The sequence below is a fragment of the Ranitomeya variabilis genome, chromosome 5, assembly GCF_051348905.1.
Source record: "Ranitomeya variabilis isolate aRanVar5 chromosome 5, aRanVar5.hap1, whole genome shotgun sequence".
NCBI lineage: Eukaryota > Metazoa > Chordata > Amphibia > Anura > Dendrobatidae > Ranitomeya > Ranitomeya variabilis.
This window is the reverse complement of record NC_135236.1, coordinates 182,728,620-182,755,257: the sequence shown is the minus strand read 5'-3', so window position 1 is coordinate 182,755,257 and position 26,638 is coordinate 182,728,620. Positions and strand designations below refer to the sequence as shown.

Genomic DNA, 26,638 nt, shown 5'->3' with positions numbered 1-26,638 from the left:
TCGGGCAGTTTTTCTGCATCTGCCGCGTAACGGTTCACTTACAGCAACACTGCTTTTGGCCTCATTCATTCCCTATGGGATTTGCGGCACTTGCCATGATCTGGCAAATGCGGTACCATACCTCCCAACTTTTGAAGAAGGGAAGGAGGTATAAAGTTTGCGGCGTGCGTAGTGCACTGCGGCAAATTTTAGGCCACGCCTCTGACCACACCCATTTCACAACTAGTCACACCCATATCCACGTCCCAACCACAGCCATTTAGCACTGCTGATCACATTGTTTTATATACAATAATTATAAACAAAAAAATATGGCCACAGTGCTCCATACTGTATAATGGCCACACATGATGCTCAATACTGTATAACGGCCGCCACACATGATGCTCCATACTGTATAATGGCCACACACAGTTCTCCATACTGTATAATGGCCACACATGATGCTCAATACTGTATAATGGCCACACATGATGCTCCATAGTGTATAATGGCCACACATGATGCTCCATAATGTATAGTGGCCACACAGTGCTCCATACTGTATAATGGCTACACATAGTGCTCCATATTGTATAATGGCCACACATAGTGCTCCATACTGTATAACGGCCACACACAGTTCTCCATACTGTATAATGATCCCACATGATGCTCCATACTGTATAACGGCCACACATATGCTCCATACTGTATAATGGCCATTGGCCACACATGATGCTCCATACTGTATAACGGCCACACATGATGCTCCATACTGTATAATGGCCATTGGCCACACATGATACTCCATACTGTATAACGGCCACACACAGTTCTCCATAATGTATAATGATCCCACATGATGCTTAATACTGTATGATGACTCCCCTCCTGTATGCATGGCTCATATTACCCCCTGTATCCATGGCTCATATTTCCCCTCCTGTATGCATGGCTCATATTCCCCCCCCCCGTATGCATGGCTCATATTCCCCCTCCTGCATGCATGGCTTATATTCCCCCTCCTGTGTGCATGGCTCATATCCCCCCCTGTATGCATGGCTCATATTTCACACACCCCTGTATGCATGGCTCATATTCCCCCCCTGTATGCATGGCTCATATTCCCCCCCTGCATGGCTCATATTTCCCCCTCCTGTATGCATGGCTCATATTCACCCCCCTATATGCATGGCTCATCTCTCCACTCCATCCCACCCCCCCGCTCCCATCTTGAATGGCGCTGCTTACCATCCTCCTTCATCCCCCCCCCTGTCCCCCCGTCCCTCATACTCACCTGTTCCTCACCGCGCTGCCGCACCGATGTCCCTCTGGCTCGGTCCCGACTCCCGGTGCAGCACCTTCTTCTTGCGTGAGCGGTCATGGGATACCGCTCATTAAGGTCATGAATATGCGAATATTCATGACCTTAATGAGCGGTACCACGTGACTGCTCATTCAGGAGCGCTGCAGAAGCCGAGACTAGGCATCGCTGGAGCAGGGTGAGTATCATCTTCAAGGAGGGTGGGTGGGAGGCGGGCGGGCGGCCGGGGGGGGCGGGGTCGGTCGGGAGGTGACCCAGCTTTTATTTAAAAAAAAACCTTGCTCAGGTGCCGCCCCCTGCATTGTCACCACCCTAGGCACGTGCCCTCACCAAATACGGCCCTGCCTGAAGGCCAAAATTGTTCCACGAGGTTTAAGGATCAACTTGTCGGCAACCAGTAGACATAAAAACTCTACTTTCACTCACAAGTAGGGTTGAGCGACTTTTGCTTTTTAAGGATCGAGTCGGGTTTCGCGAAACCCGACTTTGTCAAAAGTCGAGTCGAGTGAAATCGTCCGATTATCGCGCAAAGTCGGGGATCGACCGAAACACGAAACCCAATGTAAGTCAATGGGGAATCAAAGTCGGCAGTGAGTGGAGGACTGGAAAACACCTACAGTGCCCATTTTAATGTCAAAAACATCAATTCTTGTCACTTAAGCTTGTCAATCTTAATTTACCTTATAATAATAGCTAGGCATTGAAAATTGGGCGTAATTTGGCTAAAGTTGTGGGGGGGGTAGGGCTGGCTCAAGTTTTTCGTGGGCCCAGGAAACGCGGACTACATCACGGCGGTGGAGCAGGGAGAGGTAAGTATTTCAACTTTGCAAGTGCTGTGATCCTGATCAAGCAGGGGGGGCCCACTCGTTCGCATTGGCACTGGCACAGGGCCCCTCAAAGTACAGCGGTGTGTTTGCACGGCGGGGGCGCCTCCCACCGGCAGCGACACTTTTGCGTACTCTGAGGGGCCCTGTGCCAGTGACGTCGCCAACGAGTATGCCCCTCCCCACCTGATGAAGGAACCTGCACTTTCATCTGCACCTTCCTCTTTGTCACTGTGTAAGGTGGTATAGAATGCGGGAAGGGGAACCTGACTTTCAGCAGGGTCAGACTCTGGCTGTGTAGAGTGCAAGGAGAATGTAGTGGTTTGGGTCAATGTACCAGCAGACTCATCTAGCAGTGGATGGGCAATGGGCAGGATGAGAAGGAAACACAGTTAGTAGGCCCAAAGAATAAAGTAGGCTAAATGCAATTCAAATGTGGTAACAGGACTAAACAGGCGGCAATGCTTTGTTCAGTGGAGGACAACTGTAATGAGTGGCAGACACAGTTAGTAGGCCCAAGTAATAAAGTGGGCCAAATGCAGTTCAAAATTGGTAACAGGAGTAAACAGGCGGCACTGCTTTGTTCAGTGGAGGAGAACAACAAGCAGCGGCAGACACCGTTAGTAGGCCCAACCAAACAAGTAGGCCAAATGCAGTTTCACATCTGATCTAGGCCGAAAGCCTGAAGATTGAAGCTCAGCTTTATTCAGTGGAGGAGACAAGCAAGGGGCAGCAGACACCGTTACTGGGGTCCAACCAAACAAGAAGCCCAAATGCAGTTTAATACCTGATCTAGGACAAAAGCCTGAAGATTGAAGCTCATCTTTATTCAGTGGAGGAGACAAGCAAGGGGCAGCAGACACCGTTACTAGGGCCACCCAAACTAGTAGCCCAAATGCAGTTTAATATTTAAAATGTAGGCCGAAAGCATGAAGATTGAAGCTCAGGAAAACCAAACAGGAGAAAACCCAGGAGCGGCAGACACCGTTACTAGGCCCAACCAAAGTAGTAGGCCAAATGCAGTTTAATATTTAAAATGTAGGCCGAAAGCCTGAAGATTGAAGCTCAGGAAAACCAACACAGGACAACACCAAGGTGCGGCAGACACCGTTACTAGGCCCACCCAAACTAGTAGCCCAAATGCAGTTTAATATTTAAAATGTAGGCCGAAAGCCTGAAGATTGAAGCTCAGGAAAACCAAACAGGAGAAAACCCAGGAGCGGCAGACACCGTTACTAGGCCCACCCAAACTAGTAGGTCAAATGCAGTTTAAAATTCTAAATACAGGCCGAAAGCCTGAAGATTGAAGCTCAGCTTTTTCAATGGAGGACAGCGGTATTGAGTGGCGCAGACAGACAAAGGTAGTATGTGTTAAATAAAAAAGTTGGCTCTATGCAGTTTTAAATTGGTTACAGGGGTACACAGGCAGCATTGGTGTGGTCATCAGAGGACGATTGCAAGGAGGGACCGCAGACAGACTTCCTAGGCCTAAAATAAAACAGGAGGCTCTATGCAGTTTTAAATAGGCTACAGGGGTACACAGGCAGCATTGGTGTGGTCAGCGGAGGACGATTGCAAGAAGGGACCGCAGACAGACTTCCTAGGCCTAAAAAAAAAAAGCAGGCTCTATGCAGGTTTAAATAGGCTACAGGGGTACACAGGCAGCATTGGTGTGGTCAGCGGAGGACGATTGCAAGGAGGGACCGCAGACAGACTTCCTAGGCCTAAAATAAAAAAGTAGGCTCTATGCAGTTTTAAATAGGTTACAGGGGTACACAGGCAGCATTATTGTGGTCAGCGGAGGACGATTGGAAGGAGTGGCGCAGACTTACTAGGCCTAAAATAAAAAAGCAGGCTCTATGCAGGTTTAAATAGGTTACAGGGGTACACAGGCAGCATTGGTGTGGTCAGCGGAAGACAATTGGAAGGAGTGGCGCAGACTTACTAGGCCTAAAATAAAAAAAGTAGGCTCTATGCAGTTTTAAATAGGTTACAGGGGTACACAGGCAGCATTGGTGTGGTCATCGGAGGACGATTGCAAGGAGGGACCACAGACAGACTTCCTAGGCCTAAAATAAAAAAGTAGGCTCTATGCAGGTTTAAATGGGCTACAGGGGTACACAGGCAGCATTGCTGTGGTCAGCGGAGGACGATTGCAAGGAGGGACCGCAGACAGACTTCCTAGGCCTAAAATAAAAAAGCAGGCTCTATGCAGGTTTAAATAGGCTACAGGGGTACACAGGCAGCATTGGTGTAGTCAGCGGAGGACGATTGCAAGGAGGGACCGCAGACAGACTTCCTAGGCCTAAAATAAAAAAGTAGGCTCTATGCAGGTTTAAATAGGTTACAGGTGTACACAGGCAGCATTGGTGTGGTCAGCGGAGGACGATTGCAAGGAGGGACCGCAGACAGACTTCCTAGGCCTAAAATAAAAAAGTAGGCTCTATGCAGGTTTAAATAGGTTACAGGGGTACACAGGCAGCATTGGTGTGGTCAGCGGAAGACGATTGGAAGGAGTGGCGCGAACTTACTAGGCCTAAAATAAAAAAGCAGGCTCTATGCAGGTTTAAATAGGTTACAGGGGTACACAGGCAGCATTGGTGTGGTCAGCGGAGGACGATTGGAAGGAGTGGCGCAGACTTACTAGGCCTAAAATAAAAAAAGTAGGCTCTATGCAGTTTTAAATAGGTTACAGGGGTACACAGGCAGCATTGGTGTGGTCAGCGGAGGATGATTGCACCGAGGGGCAGACACAGTTAGTAGGGCCAAAAAAAGGAATTGGCAAAATGCAGTTAAACATAGGTTACAGGAGTACGCAGGCGGCCTAGCTTTGTTCAGTGGAGGACAACTGTAAGGAGTGTCTGACACAGTTAGTAGGCCAAAATAATAAAGTGAGGTTAATGTCTTGTAAAAAAAAAATTTCACAAATAAACAGGTGGCATACCTAGGTACAGGGGTGGGCTCCTCTGCTGACTTGCAGACAGTGGTAGTTGGCGCAAAGTATTAACTGGTGTAAATGTAGGACAGGGCCCCTGAATATTTTTACTAGCAACAATCATGTCAACAAATTGGTATTGGCAGTTCCAATTGAAGGATTTAACAGCACAGACTAAACAGTGGTGGAGCAGTGAGAGGTAATTTTGCAAGTGGTAGAGCACTGTTTGAGCTGGGGGGGGGGGACACTCTCTCGTGGGCGGCGGTACTGGCCTAGGGCCCCTCATGTTACGACGGGGTGTCTGATGGGTGTGCGCCACCACCGCCAGAGACACATCATTGTACTATGAGGGACCCTGTGCCAGTGCCGTCTCCCAAAAGTGGGCACACCCACCTGTCCAGGCAAACGGCACTCGCACGGGTGCTTGCGCAAAGTGGTGACCACGGCCCCGTGGGTGGAGTCAGGCCATTTAGGGAGGTGTTAAAATGGCCTATGATGGACATACTGCAGCTGCAAATGGAGGAATTGGATCAGTCACTAAGAGGAGTCCAAAAGCAAAACCTTTTTACAGGAAAGATACGTGTCAGCAGGGGAAGGTGGGGCAAAATAATTAGAAATCCATGATTGGTTCATTTTAATGAAGGTTAGATCATCAATATTTTGGGTAGCCAGACGAGTCCTTTTTTCTGTCAGTATTGAACCAGCAGCACTGAATACTCTTTCTGATAGCACGCTAGCAGCTGGGCAAGCGAGCTCCTGTAATGCATATTCTGCCAATTCAGACCAGTTGTCTATTTTAGATGCCCAGTAATCAAAGGGGAATGACGTGTGAGGGAGAACATCGATAAGGGAGGAAAAATAGTTAGTAACCATACTGGACAAATGTTGTCTCCTGTCACTTTGAATTGATGCAGCAGTACCTGTCGTGTCTGCGGTCATTGCGAAATCACTCCACAACCTGGTCATAAAACCCCTCTGTCCAACGCCACTTCTGACTTGTGCCCCTCTAACACCTCTTGTGCAGCGCCCCCACTGCCGCAGGGCCGAGGGGTACCCGGTACCGGGCCTCTGAGTCTCTGCTCTGGGGTTGTCACGGTGGCTAGACCCGGTCCGTGACCCTGCTGAGGGGCGCACAATGAAAGGTGGTGGTATGGTGCTGATGTTATGGTGCGGTGTAGTGCCGGTCGCGGTCAATAACGAGGACACCAGGTTGCAGTCTCTTTACCTCTTTACTGAAGGCTTCTGAGTCCTCAATCCGGAATACGGTTAACCAGGCTGCGCAAGTCCGGCCGGTCCGATGGCACCTCCAGAGTTCCCTTTGCAGGTGGAAATCTGTGCCTACCTTCCTGCGCTTGTGTGTTGTGGTCCTCCCCTGCTGTGCTTACAGGATAGCACCCACAACTGTTGTGTCTGTTTCTCGTGTTCCCTCACAACTCGATTCTGATGTTCTCCCTCTACGTCCCCCTGATCTTACGGTTAGGACGCACCCGTATGACGGGGAGGCTCGGAGCTCTTCCGGGACTCCAGCGTCGCCCCACTCCTGTTGTTACCCCCCTGTGTCTTCCTGGGTCTGGGTGAGACAGCCCGCCTGTAACTGACTGTCCTGCCGTAGGTTTGAAGTTTGGCTTGGAGCTCTATACTTCCTTGGCGTTCCGGCCACCGGTTATGCGCCTCAATAGGATGTTGCCTCGTCTTCCAGCACGACTCCTACTGGTATTCTCCTTGTTGCGTTGATCTCGTTTCTCACTCAGCACGATAAACCTCGCTTCTTGTCCTTTCTTGGGGTACCGCCGCTATATCGTGCAGGCGCGGTCCCGTAACGTTCTCTCTGGTTGCTAGGCCTCTGTCAGGATTCCACCCCTGACAGGGACCCCTCTGAATCTTCCCCCACAACACCCTCTGCCACAAGGTGTTGCCTGGTTCCAACCCAGTCAGCTTTCTCCCTAACTTCCTGCCTAACCCCCAGTTTTACCAGATTGTGAGGAGTGGCCTAATAAATAGAACCCTTAGCTCCCCCTGGAGGCCAGACTGTGAAGTGTATTGGTGTCTGTGATACCTGGTCAGATGAACTCCTTCAGTGCCATCAGACGTACCATAGCCCCCCTTAGCGGCGGAGCCACAGTACTGCAACGACCAGGACTCTGGGGCGCTGCACTTGCATGTTGCCCCCTGCAGCTCGTGTGAGAACCATCACCGCCGCTGTGTGCTGGGAATGCCTGAACCAAACGGTCTACAAGAGTTGCTTGTTTGGTAGCCAATATTTGCTCAAGGTTCTCATGTGGCATGATATTTTGCAATTTCCCTTTATAGCGTGGATCCAGGAGGCAGGCCAACCAGTAATCGTCATCAGTCATCATTTTGATAATGCGGGGGTCCCTTTTTAGGATACGCAAGGCATAATCAGCCATGTGGGCCAATGTTCCAGGTGTCAAATCAATGCTTGTGCTGGGTTGAGGAGCCTCAGTGCATGGAGAATGCGGTCTTTGACATGCTGGTGGAGGGCTGGGATGGCTTTTCTCGAAAAGAAGTGTCGACTGGGTAGCTCATAGCGTGGTACTGCGTAGGCCATCAAGGCTTTGAAAGCTTTGCTTTCAACCAACCGGTAGGGCATCATCTCTAACTATATAAGTCTAGCAATGTGGGCGTTCAAACCCTGTGTACTCGGATGAGAGGGTGAGTACTTTCTTTTCCTAATGAGATTCTCTTGGAGGGTGAGCTGGACTGGCGAGGTGCATATGGTGGGACTTGCGGTGGTGGTGGACATAGCGGATTGAGAGAGGGTTGGTGATGGTATTCTCGATGTAGGCCTACATGCTGTGTTTCCTACCAATAAACTTGTGATTCCCTGACTGCTTTGCCCTAGCGACGACACCTCCACATTTGCTGCTGTTGTTGTTCTAACCGGTGGGCTTACAGTGGGGGAAGCGATGTAGCGTTGCTGACTACCTGGATTCTGAGCAGGTGCACCAATGGTAGGGGATGTTTGGGAGTTATTCCAGGCTTGCAAGTGCATGCTGGTTACATGTCTGAGCATGCACGTTCTATTTAAATTGTAGGGATTCTTCCCTCTGCTAAATGTTTTTGAGCTTTTCTTACAGATAACTTTGCACTCATCATTCGGATCTTGGGTAAAAAATTGCCACACTACACTCTTCCTACTATGGAATACCTTTTCAGGCATTGCACGCTGTGTTACTTTCACCGGATGGCCACGCTGTCCTAAAACTGGTTTTGGTTTTGCCAAACTTTTTTGGCCAGAGACGGGCCTGCCAGATGAAAGCAAATGTGATGTAGATAGCTGCTGCCGATCCTCCTCCTCCGCTTCTGAGCTACTGCCAGCAGCACCCTCTTCCCCCAATGGCTGCCAATCTGGGTCAACAACTGGGTCATCTATCACCTCCTCTTCTATCTCATGTTCAACTATCTCTGTGTCACCGTGTAAGGTGCTATAACATTCGGGAATGGGCACCATCGTCTCATCAGGGTCAGTTTCTGGCTCAGTACACTGCAAGGGCAATGTAGTGATGTGAGTCAATGGAACAGCATGACAATCTATCTGTGGCTGTGCATCAGTGCACTCCATGTCCGAATCATCTTCTATTGGGCTGTTAACTATTTCCCTTTCTAACCCAGGCACGGTATGTGTAAAGAGCTCCATGGAGTAACCTGTTGTGTCGCCTGACGCATCCTTCACTGTTGTTTTGGGGGAAGGACACAAGGAATCAACTTGTTCCTGACCGGGAGCATCCACCGACGACTGGCTACTTTTCAATTTTGAACTATCCGAAGAGGAGGCGAAAGAGCTAGAGGCAGAGTCAGCAAGGAAAGCCAAAACTTTTTCCTGCTGCTCCGGCTTTAACAGCGGTTTTCCTACTCCCAGAAGAGGTAGCGTTCGAGGCCTTGTGTAGCCGGACGATGACGCTGGCTCAACAACTCTAGACTTAGGTGCTATTTTGATTTTCCCTCTACCACCCGATGCTCCACCAGCACCACCACCACCACCATCAGCATTACCAGATGGCAATGACCGCCCACGGCCACGACCTCTTCCACCAGCCTTCCTCATTCTTGGAAAAATGTAACCATACTAACAACCGTTATATGGTACTGAAAAACAAGGTAGAAGGTGTATGTTAACTTGTTGTGAATATAAATCTCCCTTTTTATGTGTGGTTGAGTGCTGAATAAATCTGGCCCACTGTATTACAGTATAGTTTCTGTGGCAGAAAATGACAGACTGAGATACCACAGACAGGACTGGCACAGATGCACAGATTTGGCAATATTAATCTCCCTTTTTTTGAGAGAGAGAGTAGTGAATAAATCAGGCCCACTGTATTACAGTATAGTTTCTGTGGCAGAAAATTACTGACAGAGATACCACAGACAGGACTGGCGCAGATGCACAGATTTGGCAATATTAAACTCCCTTTTTTTTGTTTTTGGGAGACTAGAGAATAAATCAGGCCCACTGTATTACAGTATAGTTTCTGTGGCAGAAAATGACTGACAGAGATACAACAGACAGGACTGGCGCAGATGCACTGATTGGCAATATAAATCTCCCTTTTTTTTTGGGGGGGGGGAGACTAGTGAATAAATCAGGCCAACTGTATTACACCACAATTTCTATGTCAGAAAATGACTGACAGAGATAACACAGACAGGACTAGCGCAGATGCACAGATTTGGCAATAATAAACTCCCTCTTTTTTGGTTTTTGGGAGACTAGTGAATAAATCTGGCCCACTGTATTACAGTATAGTTTCTGTGGCAGAAAATGACAGACTGAGATACCACAGACAGGACTGGCACAGATGCACAGATTTGGCAATATTAATCTCCCTTTTTTTTGTTTTTGGGAGACTGGTGAATAAATCAGGCCCACTGTATTACAGTATAGTTTCTGTGGCAGAAAATGACTGACAGAGATACCACAGACAGGACTGGCGCAGATGCACTGATTGGCAATATAAATCTCCCTTTTTAGGTGTGGGACAGTGCAGAAAAATACAGGCCCACTGTATTACACTACACAGTTTCAGGGGCAGAAAGTGGCTGGAAGATATATATATATATATATATATATATATATATATATATATATATATATATATATATATATATATATATATATATATATATATATATATATAAAAAAAAAGGGACTGTACTACAATTACTATCTCCCTACAATAATCTCAGAAAAGTATGGCAGGCAGCAATAAAAAGGACTGCTGCACACAAAAGTGTGGACAAACAAACAAGATAGCTGTGCAGAAAGGAAGGAGCAACAGGATTTGTGCTTTTAAAAAAGCAGTGTGTTTGCACAGCGGCGTACAAACAGCAATGCAGCTATCAGGGAGCCTTCTAGGGCAGCCCAATAAGCTACAGAGCTGATGAAGAGAAATCTAGCCTCCGCTGTCCCTGCAAACAAAAGGTGGTGTTGGACAGTGGAAATCGCTACAGCACAAGCGGTTTGGGGGTTAATGTACCATGCCTAACGCTATCCCTGCTTCTGACGAAGCGGCAGCAACCTCTACCTATGCTCAGATCGGCAGCAGTAAGGTGGCGGTCGGTGTGCACGCCCCTTTATAGCCCCTGTGACGCCGCAGAGAGCAAGCCAATCACTGCCATGCCCTTCTCTAAGATGGTGGGGACCGAGACCTATGTCATCACGCTGCCCACACTCTGCGTCCACCTTCATTGGCTGAGAAAAGGCGCTGAAAGCATCATAGGAAACGCGACTTTGGCGCGAAGATCGCCAACCGTGTGGCCGACCCACACTGGGATCGGGTCGGGTTTCACGAAACCCGACTTTGCCAAAAGTCGTCGATTTATGAAAATGACCGATCCGTTTCGCTCAACCCTACTCACAAGTGGGAAAGAGAGGCCACTGAGAGCTCTCTGCGTTTTATGCAACTGTTATTGGAGGAAGAAAAAGTCACATTAGCCACTTTAAACGACAAATTAAAGGAACACATAGAGATTACTAAGAAATTCTCTTCAGAAACTGACTTTTTAATTAAAGAAACAAAACTTCAGACACATATTGAACGCTTCCAATATCATCTAAAAGAGAGGAAGCACCGCCAATACCTGAGGGATATTCAGGATTTTAAGGACAACAAGGCATACTTAGTACTAGCCCCTAGAGCTACCCCTCCTGACCGAGAAACTGAATTATCCTCTACCGATACTGATTTTTCAGAATCTGAGAATAGAACGAGATCTGTTAGAGGTAAAAACCGGGGGAGGGGCAAGGGCCGTGGTGCCAGGGGTTTTTCAGAAAGAACAGAGAACACACAGGGTGGGGTTTTTTTAGATCAGGTTTATGCTCTGCAAAACCGGCAACCCCAGGTGAGGAAATAATGGATGTATCTTTGCTGAGTTCCCCTTCATCTACTGATTCTATCTCCACTCAGTCTGAATCCAAAATCCAAGTCATCAATCTGTCTGATAAACACATTGATGACTTGGAAATGGCAGTCCTACGCAAAGGCCTATCCTTTGTTCCAAGTACAGATTTTGATCTGTTTAGAGCGGTCAAAGATCTAAACCTCTTTTTGCGTAAATTGAGATAGAAAAAGTTCTTCCATAAACAAGAATCTCGTATATGTTCCGATTTAGGCATCCCAGTTGACATGCTACCAGACGTAAGATTGCTACATAGCATTGGTGAAATTGAACCCAATTCCCTGGGCTTGGGTCCTTTCACACAGTTGAAAGACAAAAGTACAAAGATGCCACCAAACTCGGGCGACCTCTCGGCTATTGATATATTCTCAAATTTAGTTACCTCTGAATTGAGGGAGCTATCTCAGAGCCATATACAGTGCAATTTTAACTGTTCTAGGCAAGAAATGGAAGCAATCAAACGACTGGAACAAGACACCAGTATAATCATAAAGCCCTCCGACAAGGGGGGCAATATTGTTATTCTTGGGATAGAACAATACCAGAATATGTGTGAATCCATCTTGACAGATCGAGAGACGTATGAGATCCTTTCTTATAACCCCACTAATGAGTATCGTGATGAGTTACAGCTAATTTTACAGGAAGGTCTTAATGATGGGGACATCAGCAAAGCCGAGTTTGACTTTATCCTTCCAGAATACCCAGTTACCGCTACATTTTTTAGCCTGCCCAAGATACATAAAGGTCTACATCCCCTTAAGGGCAGGCCTATTGTATCGGGGGTAGGCAGTCTCTGCCAAAATGCAGGCATCTATTTGGATCGTGTCTTGTCTCCTTTTGTTTCAGCACTGCAGTCTTTTGTGAAGGACACTCCGGATCTTCTGCGGCGACTAGAAGGCCTTACTATTAGCCCAGAATCGTTGCTTGCAAGCATTGACGTTGAGGCCCTTTATTCTTCCATCCCCCATGATAGGGGCCTAGAGGCAATACAGTATTTTCTAAACACGAGGGGACAGCAATTTCAACAACACAATTGTTTTGTGTTAAGGCTTCTCCGTTTCTGCTTGACATATAACTACTTTGTCTTCAACTCTAGGACCTACCACCAGCTGAGGGGGACCGCCATGGGCAGCCCCTGTGCTCCGGCCTATGCGAATCTCTTCCTCGGCTGGTGGGAGGAGACAGTGGTCCTGGGTAATGACTTTGAGGAAAGTGACTCTTCTATATATCATGTCTCAGAAATTTGGACACAATATATAGATGACATTCTCATTGTCTGGCGGGGCACTAAAGAGGAGTTTACCACATTTGTAGACTCACTGAATCATAATGACATTGGTCTCTACTTTACATCAGTTATTGATGCCTGTACTCTACCGTTTCTGGACATTCTGATTACCAAGGGTGAAAATGGTGAACTACTCATGTCCACGTTTAGGAAGCCGACAGCAACTAATTCGCTCTTACATTGAAATAGCCATCACCCGGCACATCTTAGGAGAGGTATCCCGAAAGGGCAATACCTTAGAATTCGGAGAAATTGCTCTGATAGTCGAGTTTTTGAGACACAGTCTCAGGAACTAAGAGAGCGATTTCTAGCTAGAGGCTATCCTCGTGGCGTTTTGAGTAAGGCATATCATGAAGCAAAAAGTAGGGACCGCAGTGAGTTATTGAATCCTGTACCTAAAAAACAGGATGACAATGCTATCCGTTTTATTACCACCTATGACAATGGCGCAACTCGTGTTAGGGACATCCTTAGGAGACACTGGTCAGTTCTCCAAATGGACCCGGACATTTCGGAACATCTGGGAAATGTCCCCACAATTACTTACAAAAAAGCCCGCTCACTACAAGACAGAATTGTCCATAGTCATTTCACCACCTCTCCAACGGGTACGTGGCTTAAGAGTAATGTCACAGGGTGCCACAGATGTGGTCATTGCACAGCTTGCCAATATGTAGATTCTAGTAAGTCCTTTGTAAGTAATGTCACTGGTAAAAAGTATCCAATCAGACAGTTCATTAACTGTAGTATGAAGGGGGTCATCTATAGGGCCTCATGTGCCTGTGGCATAGAATACATAGGCAACACGATTAGAGAATTTAAAAGGAGAATCGGTGAGCACATTGACGATGTCACACACAATAGGGACACACCTGTATCTCGACATGTCAATCACTCGCATAATGGACAAACTAAAAATCTACGTTAACAATATATGGGGCATCTTTGTTACAATAATCTCAGATGGTTATGTTGTTTCTTTTCCTCGAGCATTCCTAGATAACACTGTGAAGGAATGGAATGAGGTTCAGTTCCTTATATGCTGGGAACCATAGGGCTAAATTTATGTTACATGTGCGCATGTTTCGTGTTTGTTTTGGTTATGCACATTTGTTGGATATGTTTAAAGCTTTCTATGCTGGCATTAGCACGCTCAACCTTATTATAGGCTATCTTTGTCCATTTTGGAGCAGTCTGTGACCCTCTTTGCCCATTGGCAGACGTATTCTTAGAGACGCGTAGTTTTGTTTGAGTGTCCAATTGTTTACATGTGCGCATGCGCCGTCTCACTAGATAGATGTGGGCGTCTTTTCCATAACTTTATTGTTTTGATATGTGAGCCCAGTTTCTTTTCTAATTAGGCCATTCTTAGTTACATTATAGTAGACCGATATATTTTATTGCCCACTGGCGTCTGTCTCCATGGAGACACTAGCGCCTCGTTTACGTGCCATGTTGTGAGCGTCCTGGTATCTTAGCATTGCTCGTCAACCTCTGGCAGTTACGGCGCTTGTCTCTATGGTGACATTGACGCTTCGCTCACGTGCTGTGATGCGAGCGCCTTGGTATCCTAGCATTGTTCGTCAACTTCCGGTTGTTACCGAAAGTTACTGTCCTTGTGGTTTCACAGCATATCTATGGCGTTTGTAATACCGCTAGAAGAGATCTGACAGGTAAAATGCATTGCTCTATTGGGTATTAGATACTGCAGTATGTTTTTTCTATCTCTGGTAAATCCCGCAGTGCACACCCTGTGTTATTGCAATGCGGCATGCACCATCTGTATAATTAAGCCTGTCACATGATCCTGGTATAGGATGTGATAGGCTACCTATGCCCTTTAGCACACTATTTAAGGAGAACTGATTGTTTGTCCCACCCTCTGCAGTGTAGCATAGAGGGTGGCAGGTCTCTATGTTCCTTCACATAGCAATAGCACTAATGCACTTTATCTCCCATGCAAACTAGTCTTCTGATGATTCGGCTTGAAAGAAACGCGTTGGGACACCCAAATAGGGAGAGTGCAGGGCTTGTTATTATTTAGGGGTTTATGTGGACTGCCCTTTTAAGGGCGGGAACTTGGGGATTCAGCTTTATTGATAGCCCCTCAGGGATTGACAGGGCATTGTCTCCCGACGCTGTTGTTTAATGGACTCTCCTACTTCAGCAAGCTTCAGCTCCGCCTGACTGGTCCTCGGCAATTGGTGAGATCATTCCAATATTGATATATGTATGATACACTTGTTATCTTACCAATTGACCTCATCCCTCTTTTTCATTCCTTATGATACCTGCTGATATTTATGCAATCAGGGTTGCCCATTTGTTTATTTCAGAAACGTCGTTGCATGTGTGCATCGCTATTAATAAATAAGGCACCTTGGGATTTAGTGATAGCACATTAGGCCATTGTAAGTGTTGTCTTCACTAAACCCCTTGAAGTACTAATTCAGAAATGGTATATTCCTTAAACAGGTTACACCACACAGTACTTCCTCTTTTTTTTAAAAAAAAAAAAGTCTTTTTGGTGACGTCACTTTGATTTTTATTTTTTAACACAATAAAAGTTAAGTTTTATAATTCTGTAAGTCCACCAGGAGAAATGATGGCCCTCATGTCATCTATATGCTCTTACCATTGTACACATAGACTAATGTATCTATTCACACATGAGTAAAATTTAAAAAAAGGTATTGCCATGTCCCCAGCAAAAGATGGTGTAATGCAAACACCCAGGGAGGTAGCTATAGATGGTGCAGCGATAGAAGTCACACCTTAGTCTTAAAACGGGCATTTAGGGAATGCAGGAGCTCCTACGTTAGTATATAAGTGTTCCACAAAGATAAGTGATCACTTATTTCATAATGATTCACATTATATAGGTTCACACATGCTATCATATTTACATCCCTTATATTCGAAGTTAGAAATGGAAGTCATAATATCTACAACCACAAGCTGTAACAAAGTAAAGGCGTGATTAGTGAACATTTAGATGTGGCATCATTGAAGCTGTGTAGATTTCAACATGGGGATGTCGTATTGAATGCATTGACCAATATGTTCAGCACCTAACTGTGAAGGACAAAGGCGGCATTAGCCAGTGACATACCTGTATCTGGAGACTTTCGTTCACCAGTTGTGTGAGAGGATTCGGTAGAAGGTACTGTTGTATCTAATACTCTGTGGGCTGTCATTTGCTGGTTTCCTTTTAGCAACAAGTTTCCTGTTTCCTGTGAAACAAAGCAGTCGTTTCAAAAACAGTATTATGTAAACCACAAAATCTTCTCTAAGTGCTGTGCACGGTTTCTTTGAGTGTCAGCAGGCAGGTGCTCGTCCTGATCTTTACGCAAAGATCTAATAGTACTTACTGTCCACTAGTGGGAATGGTCTTTCATTAACCAACCAGCAGCCAAGAGCAAAGTAGGGCATCCTAATATACTCATTGCAGTGGTCGTTAGGACTACTGCCTTGCAGGAATGGCCACTCTTTCTGTTTTGACCAAAGCATCATCTTATGTAATTGCATGTTTTTCCTATGTTCACACATTCTCTCTATACTTGGAGTTTTTTCAAGGTACTTTTATTTTTCCTACAGTTTTAAACCCCATGAATTGTCATGGATGTCCCATACATTTTTTAAAACATCTTTTTTTATTAGGATATAGTAACTTTTGGCTTGGCGTAATCACTCATTGAGGAGAAGAAGGAAAACATAATTTTTCCATTTTCTCTATTGTCTTAGTCCACAGATGTCTTAGACTCATTCCACATGCTGTGATTTTGTTTCTCATGCCGAATTAGCATGAGAAAAAGAACGCTGATCAGCACTGCCCCATAGAATAACACTGGCCCAAGTGCTATTCGATAAAACATCAGATAGCACTCGTCCGAGTTATACGCTAATGTGAGCGAGCCCTTACCCAGTGACTCTGGATATTGAAATCGGCCCTGCCATAAAAACGGTGCCCATTGGGAGCTAATCTGTGATAACACTGGTACTGATTATCACTGTACAAGGCATGATAATCCGTAAGATGTCACAGCTGCAGGGCAGACTGTGGAGACCTGTGTGTCGTAACCAGTGCCTTCCCCCTTCCCATCAAACCCGTAATGAAACACACACAGTCCTAGGTGGGTTGAACAGGTCGGTCACAGTTTATTAATTAAATAAGCAGAGAAAGGCAATTACATATCATAACGGGTGGCTCGCGCCAAGCTCCTGTCCGTGATCGACAGGGGAATTGGCCCAACGAGCGGTTACGACCTTTGCCCTCCTCCGCTTCTTCCGTTGTGACTTAATAAAGGTTACTAGGGTTAGTTATATCACATACGCATATACATTTTTTTTTTTTTTTTTTTTAATATTACAATAGCATTTACAAATTTACATTATCCCGCAGGTTAGTATCATCATTAGCCCTTAGAAGGGAGGGAGGGTGGGACAAACGCTTCCAGGTGTCCGCCGAGAGGAAAGAGGAAGTTCCCGGCCGGACACCTGGATTTAACCCCTGTAGGAGTGGCCGTAGGACCCTTCCCCTCTAGTGACCACTGGCCGGCTGGGGGTCTTCTAATTAGTGCATCACTAAGGGGGGAGTGATGCTAGGAGGGAACTGGCATCCTTTTCGTGCTGCTCTCTATGTGTGCTCCCCAGTCAGAGACGCGCACCTTATTCAGTACCGCGTCTGCCAGACTGTGGAGACCTGGGTGTCGTAACCAGTGCCTTCCCCCCTCCCATCAAGCCTGTAATGAAACACACACAGTCCTAGGTGGGTTGAACAGGTCGGTCACAGTTTATTAATTAAATAAGCAGAGAAAGGCAACTACATATCGTAACGGGCGGCTCGCGCCGAGCTCCTGTCCGTGATCGACAGGGGAATTGGCCCAACGAGCGGTTACGACCTTTGCCCTCCTCCGCTTCTTCCGCCACAGAGGATCCCGTGTATTACCTACGTGGGACTCCGACCCCACCCATCAATGTTAAGGCCTGTTCAACCCCATCCTGTAAACCCAACAAAAAAATATCGAGGCCAATGTCCGTTAGGTGAACTCCGTCCGGTCTTAATTGTGGCGTGTTATCCCCTTGTAGCGGGTGGTGACGAATCACGATACCGCCTCTTCCTCTCACATATTTTCCAATCCGCGCATTGAATTTACCCCTTGTCCGCTCTATGGCTTTTTTATCTCTTGCTCCTCGCCAAACGGCCCTTGGTGTTATATCCGACCACACCAGTATTATGTTCCTGAACAGACAGCTCAACCGTTCCATATCCGTTGTCACCCATTTGTACAATTCGGCCACCTTTTGTTTGCCAAGGTCATTGCCACCCGCGTGCAGCACCATTATCACCGGGTGTTCCGCCATCCTTGCTATGCCAACCATCTCCTTGAACACCTGTTTCCACTGGAGGCCTCTGATACCCCTCCATTTAACTTTTATGCCCGGGAGGTAAAGATTTGTTCCTCCTGGCCGCAGTTTGGCCCTCTCTTCGGCCCAGTATACGTAGGAATCTCCTACAACCCAAACTTCAACCCCTGTAAGAGACAACACATGTTAATTAAGCAAGTCGGGTCTTATGTATCTGGCGAAGCATGCAGACTTCCAACGACCCATTCTCTGCACTTCGGCCTCTGACACTCCTGCCCTAGCTGCTTCTGTGGCCGCCCCTATCCGAAACCAATGTGTTCCGTACTCCTTTGGATTTGCGCCGTTTTTTTCCAAGGACAGCTTGAACATTGCCTGGAATTGGTACTTGGTCAGAGGGGACCCGTCTGTATGAGTGAAGAAAAATCTACCAGCGTGTCTTATTACAGCATATCTTTTAACCATTTTTAACGGGCAAGCTGGGCCCTCTGTAGAGTTAACCAGGACCCATGTGCCCCTACCGGTGGGATCGCATTTGGATTTTCTGACCCTGATGTGCAGGGCGTCGCTGCATATAACTATATCCTCATTAATTAGGCCTCCTTCCGACGCGTTTTTTTGACCGCGGTAGCAATTCGCTGATACGCAGTGCTCCGAAAAAAATGGTCGCAAAAGCTGCCGATATGAGGGCCGCCTCATATTGCGATGAGCAGACTGACGGGGATAACGCAATCAGGTCCTGCAATAGTCTCAGTGAAATGGGGCAGCGACATTCTTGGCTTGGCTGAAGCCTTTTCCAGCCTTTAATGGCTTGTTTTATGCAGAAGGACTTAGTTACGTCTACCCATCCCAATAATTGAAAGAAAAATGCTAGACCCGATAATTTCCGTTGTGCCGAGATGCCCGACGCCCCGCCTTCCCTCATCCATAATAGAAAATCAGTTGTCACCGCGCTTCGAGCGCCGTTGCATTCATCGACTGGCCTACCGTGAATTAGTGAGCACCACTCCTCCCAAGCCTTACCATACACCTGCCAGGTAGCTGGCGAAACGGAGGCCTGGATTAAGGGCATCAGTGATTTGCCACTGTGTCCCACAGGGACAGTGGACACAGAATACCCCGGGGTTGCGCGATGGGCTGCTGTATTCTGAAAGCCTGCCAATTGGAAAATAACAGTGGGTTAATGATATCATCATCTACTTCCGCCACCACGGTGGCAGGGATGAAGAAGACATGTGATTTAAACTCTTCGCAGTTTTCTCATTTTTTGTTTGGAAACGAATGTTCATGTTTCTCAACTGATCGGCCCATATCTCCATCGCTGCTACTACTGCAAACAATTCCCATAGGGCTGGATCTTGCCCCCACTTTGTTGTCGTCCATTTCTCTGGCCAACCAGATTTGCACCATTGGTTTTTATAGATTGCTGCAAAGCCCTCTTTTTTGTTCCACCCTATTGTCAGCCCTAATTCCTTGCTTGTGATCTCTCTAGCCATGACGCATGTGTGACCGTTGTACGATTGTAGGAACGTCTGCCATACTAGCAGATCTGCTTTTAGCGAACGAGTGAGCCTGATTCTATGGCCGGGCTGAGAAGTGCCTTTTGTTGCCAAAGATAGTCTGTGCGAGAATGCTTTACCGACCGGCATTATGCGGCAGGCGAACGTCAGCAGGCCCAATAGTGCCTGCATTTGCTGGAGGGTTACCTTGTTAACTTCGCGGAAGCCTTTCAACATTTGCTGGGTTATTAGTATTTTATCCTCTGGCAAGCGGAAAACCATTGAATTGGTATCTATTTCAATGCCCAAGAAAGGCAATACATTACATGGTCCCTCCGTTTTCTCCAGTGACAATGGTACACCGAATTTGTGTGAGATAGATTTGAATTTTTCTAGTAGATCGGAGCAGAGTTTTGAATTTTTGGGGCCGACCAACAAGAAATGATCTAGGTAGTGAATTAAGGATTTGCTGCCCGTCTCGTACCGAACTACCCAATCTAGGAAGGTGCTGAATAGCTCAAAATAATGACATGAGATGGAACATCCCATTGGAAGGCACATATCGAAGTAATAGAGCTGGTCCACTTTGCAGCCTAGAAGGTGGAAACATTCGGGGTGCAAGGGTAGTAAGCGGAATGCCGATTCTATGTCAAATTAGGCTAGCAGCGTGCCGGGTCCGGCTGCCCGGACTAATTCTACCGCCTTATCGAAAGACGCGTATGAGACGGAAGCTTCCTCAGGGGAAATTGCGTCGTTAACCGAATCGCCCTTTGGGTGAGATAAATGATGGATTAGACGGTATTTACCGGGTTCCTTTTTAGGTATGATGCCTAACGGAGATATTTTAATGTTTTTGAAGGGGAGCGACAGGAAGGGGCATGCTATTCTACCCAATTCTACCTCCTTTTCAATTTTTTGTCTAAGTATTTCGGGGAATTCGCGAGCCGATTTTAGATTATCGGATAAGGTTGGTGTTCTCGTTAGCCTAAAGGGAATAAAAAACGCGTCGGAGAATCCAGCTTGCAGCTGCTGCGCCGCTTTCTTATTGGGGTAGAGCTTTAGCCAGGGGGCCATCGCGGTTACGCTCACTGGGGTTCTGCCTTTATAGGCGCTTTGTATGGCTGCCGAGTGCACCTAGACGCTGGGTGTCCCCCCCCCCCCCGCAAGCAGAGCACTCATGTCTGAATTTGCATAATGCGTGGAAATGGCAGTTTCCTTCGTTGAATAACCAGCAGTCCCGGGTTTTCGTACGACCACTGAGTTCTGACCTGCGGCTGCGGAGTAATTAGTGGTCGTGGCTGAAAAGGGGGGCTGCTTTTTGGACAGCATCAGACGCAACCACACATCTGTTGCTTTAACTCCCCAGCCTAGATCGGGCTGTTGGGCCAGATGCCTGCGGAACTCCTCGTCGTACCGTCGCCAGGCAGAACCGCCATGCGACTTGTATGAACTATATATCATGTCCTGATATATAAAAAATTCGGAGCAGCGTTCCGGATGTTTCTGGCCCATAATACAGCCCAATACTGCGAAGGCCTGGAGCCAATTATTCATGGTTAATGCAATTCTTGATCTCCCCCTATCGAAACCCCTCTCGTTTGCTTTATCCACCGTTTGTTGGTCCGCTGATAACAGCGACCATATGTCAATGTACTCATTGCTCCAGATTTTCTGTCTAGTTTCCTGATCTATATGGGCGCCTAGCGGGCTGATCCCGCAGAAGAAGGTGTCTTTGTGTAGATTAGCGGACTGTGGTGCTGTATTGTTCACCATTTTTCCGCTAGAGTGTGATAGTTGTAAGATTAACTCCTTTACCGCTGAGGTTAGCTCCATTTCTTGTAACATTTCTTTGCCACCCTTGGAACACTCACCGCTGTGTGACTCTGGACGAGTGTACTCCGATCCTGGAGGAACCCCCGCAGATGTTGACGGGGTGATGTCACAGGACGGGAAACTCTGGCTCCCGCTACAGCGAGGGATTGGCCGATGTGCTGGCCGATGCACTGAGTATCGTGCGTTAGAGCCCGATTACAACCACGTAGTGGCTGATTACTGGCTCTGTCTTCGGCGACTGCGTGGTGGTTGTTGTGGCTGGAAGCCGCGGGGGATTGTTCTCCCCGGCTGAAAGCCCTAGAGGGTGCCCGTGATTTTGAAGTCTTGTCACGTGCACGATAACTTCTATCCGGGCTCTGCGATACATCGGACCCCTCAGATGTTGCTGATGACAGCCATCCAGAGGCCCGCGATCTGCGGCGGCTCCTATGGGCTTCCAGGTGTCCGCCGAGAGGAAAGAGGAAGTTCCCGGCTGGACACCTGGATTTAACCCCTGTAGGAGTGGCCGTAGGACCCCTCCCCTCTAGTGACCACTGGTCGGCTGGGGGTCTTCTAATTAGTGCATCACTAAGGGGGGAGTGATGCTAGGGGGGAACTGGCACTGACATCCTTTTCGTGCTGCTCTCTATGTGTGCTCCCCAGTCAGAGACGCGCACCTTATTCAGTACCGCGTCTGCCATTATGGGGAGGCCTGCGCGGCCAAACAAAGGGACATTATCCCGCTCTCTGATGCTTCAGCAGTGTGGGAAATTGTGTCGGGCAAAGTTTTTTTTGGCAAAATGTGAATGTCAAAGTGTGAAGCCTTGAATTTCAGGAGACCCACCTCGAACTCAATCCTCCACGATCGATCCGCTAATGTCTACTAAAGGTGGATTGATATTGGCCTATTGTATGTGATAAGGTTCCTACAAATCCTGCAATTTCTAAATACGTTGTTTTTTTTTCTAGGTACAATGATAGTCTATACACAATGCGATGCAAAGATAGATTTCATTTTACACAGTCTGTATTTATTGACTAACCACAGGTCTTAATGGTTTGTCCACTACAATAATGCTATTTTTGATTTTATGGGTCCATTGTGGTCTTCACAAAACACCTGTGCACCAACAAGATGCACGTCATTAATTCACACCACTGCTAATAACCCCCGCAGGTCTTTTTGCTTCCTTTTCCACCAAAAGGATTCACTTGATCACTGCTGACAATTACCAGCCATTGATTTTATGTGTTTTTTTATGTTAAGACTACCATGGGTCTATTTTGTAAGACAAAATATAACAGGGAGCAACACTTTTAATCATTTTAAAGGCTGCGAGACGAAAGTTTCGATAAACTTGTACATTTACTAAGTTATACAAATTGTGTACATTACATAAATGCACTATTATATTTTTTTTCTGAGAAGTGTGACTACACCCACTGGGAGTGTAAAGGGTCACAGAGACTGTTTTGTACCCCAAGCACGTCCAGTTTAAAAGGTTGTTAAATGTTGCTGATTGTATATGTATTAATATATTATGCTGCTATGTATATACATGATGTTTAAATACTGTTGTATACCACATACTTAAGATGTGCATTGTGTTGTAGCTTAGGGAGAGTGCAGTTAGTATTTAGGACAGTAGATGGGGCATGATAGTGTAAATAGATAACGTAAGAGGGTCCAGATGTACATAAGATAGGAGTATTTCCTTGATAGAGTACAGTGAAATCAGGGAGCTCAGACAGGCCAGGAAGAACAGAGAGCCCAGGCAGTCCCATAGGGCCCTAGAGCCTGGGACAACACAGTGGTCCCACAACGTTCAAAGTAAGAAGCCCAGCCGTCCAAGGCCAAGGGGACAGAAGGGCAGCAGTGACAACAGCAGTGGGAACAGAAGCTATAGCCAAAGATACAGCAGCTTACTTCATGGGCAGATGCCCTCTTGTCTGGTGCGAAGCGGACGAGGAACCCCTGAACATAGTGAAGCTGAACAGGGATGACGCTGCGGTACCAGATGGAAAGGTAGGACCAGGCACCCACTGGAAAGTGTAGGGATAAGTACAGGGAAAGTGAAGGTTGTGAATTTCATGGAACCCTACACTGATGCTGTATCTGATATGGACATGCTGCGAAAGGAAAGAAGTAAAGTTATTTGTTTACAGTTGAAATTGGACCGTGTCTCTGTTTGTGCTCAATCATACGGAGGGGGTCTTCAGCAACTAAGAAGAGACCCTGAAGGTGCAGAGAGCAGAGAGGCAAGTACACTGACAAAAGGACATTGTTTGTATGTGGCGGGAGACCAGGGTGCGCAAGAGTCATTAGTCTCAGCCACGACTACGGCACTGGCACTCCCTCACAAGAGAACTCAGCACATCTATACAGTGTATTATAGTCAGTGTTTGTCTTCTTAGAAAAACCCTGTAAGGGTTCGCTCACACTTGCATATAAAACGGAAGCATGAAATAAAATGAGACAGCACTCGGGCTAATGTTAGTCAATGAGGCAGTACAGATGTGTTTATTTTTTCTCAGTTGTATTCATCATGAGAGAAAAAATTTCAGCATGCTTGGATTTCACTCTGAAATCGGACACGGTGAGAAAAAACGGATGCCATGAGGACCATCAGTATGGCATCTGATTTTTAGGGACACTTTACAATTCTGGAGCATAGGAAACTGTATATGGTCCTGTAACAGATTAATAGCTGCAGAGTAAAGAGAACAGATTGCATACGGATGACAAGTGATAAATATATTTCCACTCTCTTGGATGTGATTTTGGGACTGATTTATACGCATGTGTGAGCGAACACTTAAAGAGCTTCCGGATAATCATGCAGTTTAAACAGGCTGCTGATTACCAGTGAATGATCAAAACACTTGGTCAGCAGGTGAAGTGATCTTCTGCACAGAAGGTCATTGTTTTTGTCAGCGATGTCTCCTGTGTAAAAAGGATATGTGCTGCGGAGAACAGTTGCAGCCTGTGTGCACTGAATCTATTAGAGATCATTCAGTGTGCGACTAAAGCCAAGTGAACATAACATTAGTGCAACCTCTTCAGCCGCACAGGAGCCCAAGAGGTAATGGGGCCCATTTGTACCTCTACAGCAGGTGCTGTCACAGACACATTATTGGACTGCAAAGGACCTATAGCCTGTTCTTGTACAAGGGTCCCCTTCTGCCTGTGTCTGCCCCTCATCTTAAGTGCAGTCTGTCTGTGTAAACAGGCTATTAAGTACCGTATTTTGCAGATTATAAGACGCTCCGGATTATAAGATGCACCCCAAATTTTGAGGAGAAAAATAGGAAAAAAACTTTTTTTAATAAATTGATGGTGCTTCTTATAATCCAAGCATCTTATTGCTTGCTGGGGGTGGTGGCTGCGGTGAAGCGGGGTCCCAGGGTCGCTGCTGGAGGAGGCAGGAGTGGGGTGATGCTGCAGGCCGGGATGAGGGGGTGTTCGGATGTGCGGTACACCGCTGCAGGTGTACGGTGCTTCGGGGGCTCTGCCGACATTTTGTAAAAGGCCAGAACCGCCGCAAACATGGGGAAAACATTAGTGATGAGCGAATATACTCGTTACTCGAGATTTCCCGAGCATGATCGGAGGTCCTCCGAGTATTTTTTAGTGCTCGGAAATTTAGTTTTTCTTGCCGCAGCTGACTGATTTACATCTGTTAGCCAGCATAAGTACATGTGGGGATTCCCTAGCAACCAGGCAACCCCCACATGTACTTATACTGGCTAACAGATGTAAATCATTCAGCTGCGGCAATAAAAACTAAATGACTCTCCAATACAAAACATCAATGACACAAGTAATATTTTTTTCACATAGATGTTTAAACATGGACGTGTTAATGAGGCCTACCAGGGTAGCTCTCAATTGTTTAGACTGGATGCTTAGAAGGCATTCCTCACAAGGGAGAAATTGAAGGTCAGGATGGGCTTTTATTCTCCAGATATGTTTCAGAATGTCGCTATTCACTAATAGCAAACGGAGATCTTGAAAGTGGTAAGGAACTGTAAAAACATGTAAACTGATGTGTAAAGCTCTAACTTCCTTTGCCAAACCACATCCTGTCTTTTGTTAACATCTAGCGTGCCACAGATGTTATAACATCCAGGTGAATAAAATGGCATCTGACTTATGTAAAGCAATATGAAAGCAAGTACAGGATTTATATGAACCAACATGCTAATCCTGGCCAATGTCTATATATGAAAACATAAAAACAGGCAGATTGGGGCAAATCTAATAAAGCTTTGACTAGACACTGTAGACAGCCTTAGAATACAACAAATTTATCAAAGTAGGTCATGCTGCTTGATACCTTTGGTCTAGTCCAGGGATGGCAAACCATTTAGAGACCAAGTGCACAAACTGCAACCCAAAACCCACTTATTTATGGCAAAGTGCCAACACAGCAATTTAACCTGAATATTGAGGTTTTAGTTTAGAATAAACAACTTGTACAGAGAGCAGGCAGGGGCCGCAAAGAGCTGGCGGGGCAGCAGAGAGAAGCCACAGACAGGAGCAAGGGTACAAGACTGCAGATATAAAGGAATATGCTCCCTATCCTGGTATATGCCCCTTATCGTGGTATATGAACCCCAATCCTGGTGGTATATGCCCCCATCCTTGTATATGCTCCCCCAATCCATGTATATGCTCCCCTATCCATGTATATATATACTCCCCCAATCCATGTATATGCTCCCCAACAATTGTATCTGCCCCTCATCCATGTACTGTATATGCCCCTCATCCTGGTAAATGCTCCCCCATACTGCCGATGCCACTTTTTCAACGCACAAAAAACCCACAATAAACACTCCTACTCACCTTCATTCTTCTCCCCCAGGGCACCACGTCATCTTCTGAAGCTGGCAGCTGACTTCAGAGTCCAAGCAAAAACAACGGGTGTGCATAACTTCAATGCCATACGCCCAGTCACTTGTACACCGATGTCAGCTGCTGGCCTCTTATTGGCCAGCAGCGTATATTTCTGCACACAGACCTGGCAAATTCGTGAGCTGCAATACACTTCAGCTAGATGTGTGCCCGAGGACACACATCCAGCTGAAGTAGGGGCTGGTGTCACGTGCCCACGCATGCCATATGTTCACTAACACTTGTCTAGTGTGTTTGCACCAAAATGTTGACGCACTTTGCTCACTTTATCC

General features: G+C 46.6%; 1 protein-coding gene across 1 annotated transcript in view; it reads right to left on the bottom strand.

Annotated features, from left to right (window-relative positions):
- Nucleotides 1-26,638, bottom strand: part of IL16 (interleukin 16) — a 248,252-nt gene that overhangs the window by 37,674 nt on the left and 183,940 nt on the right. The window contains exon 14 of the mRNA XM_077263616.1: nt 15,886-16,006. Coding sequence (XP_077119731.1) covers nt 15,886-16,006 — 121 coding nt within the window. The remainder of the gene's footprint in view (nt 1-15,885; nt 16,007-26,638) is intronic.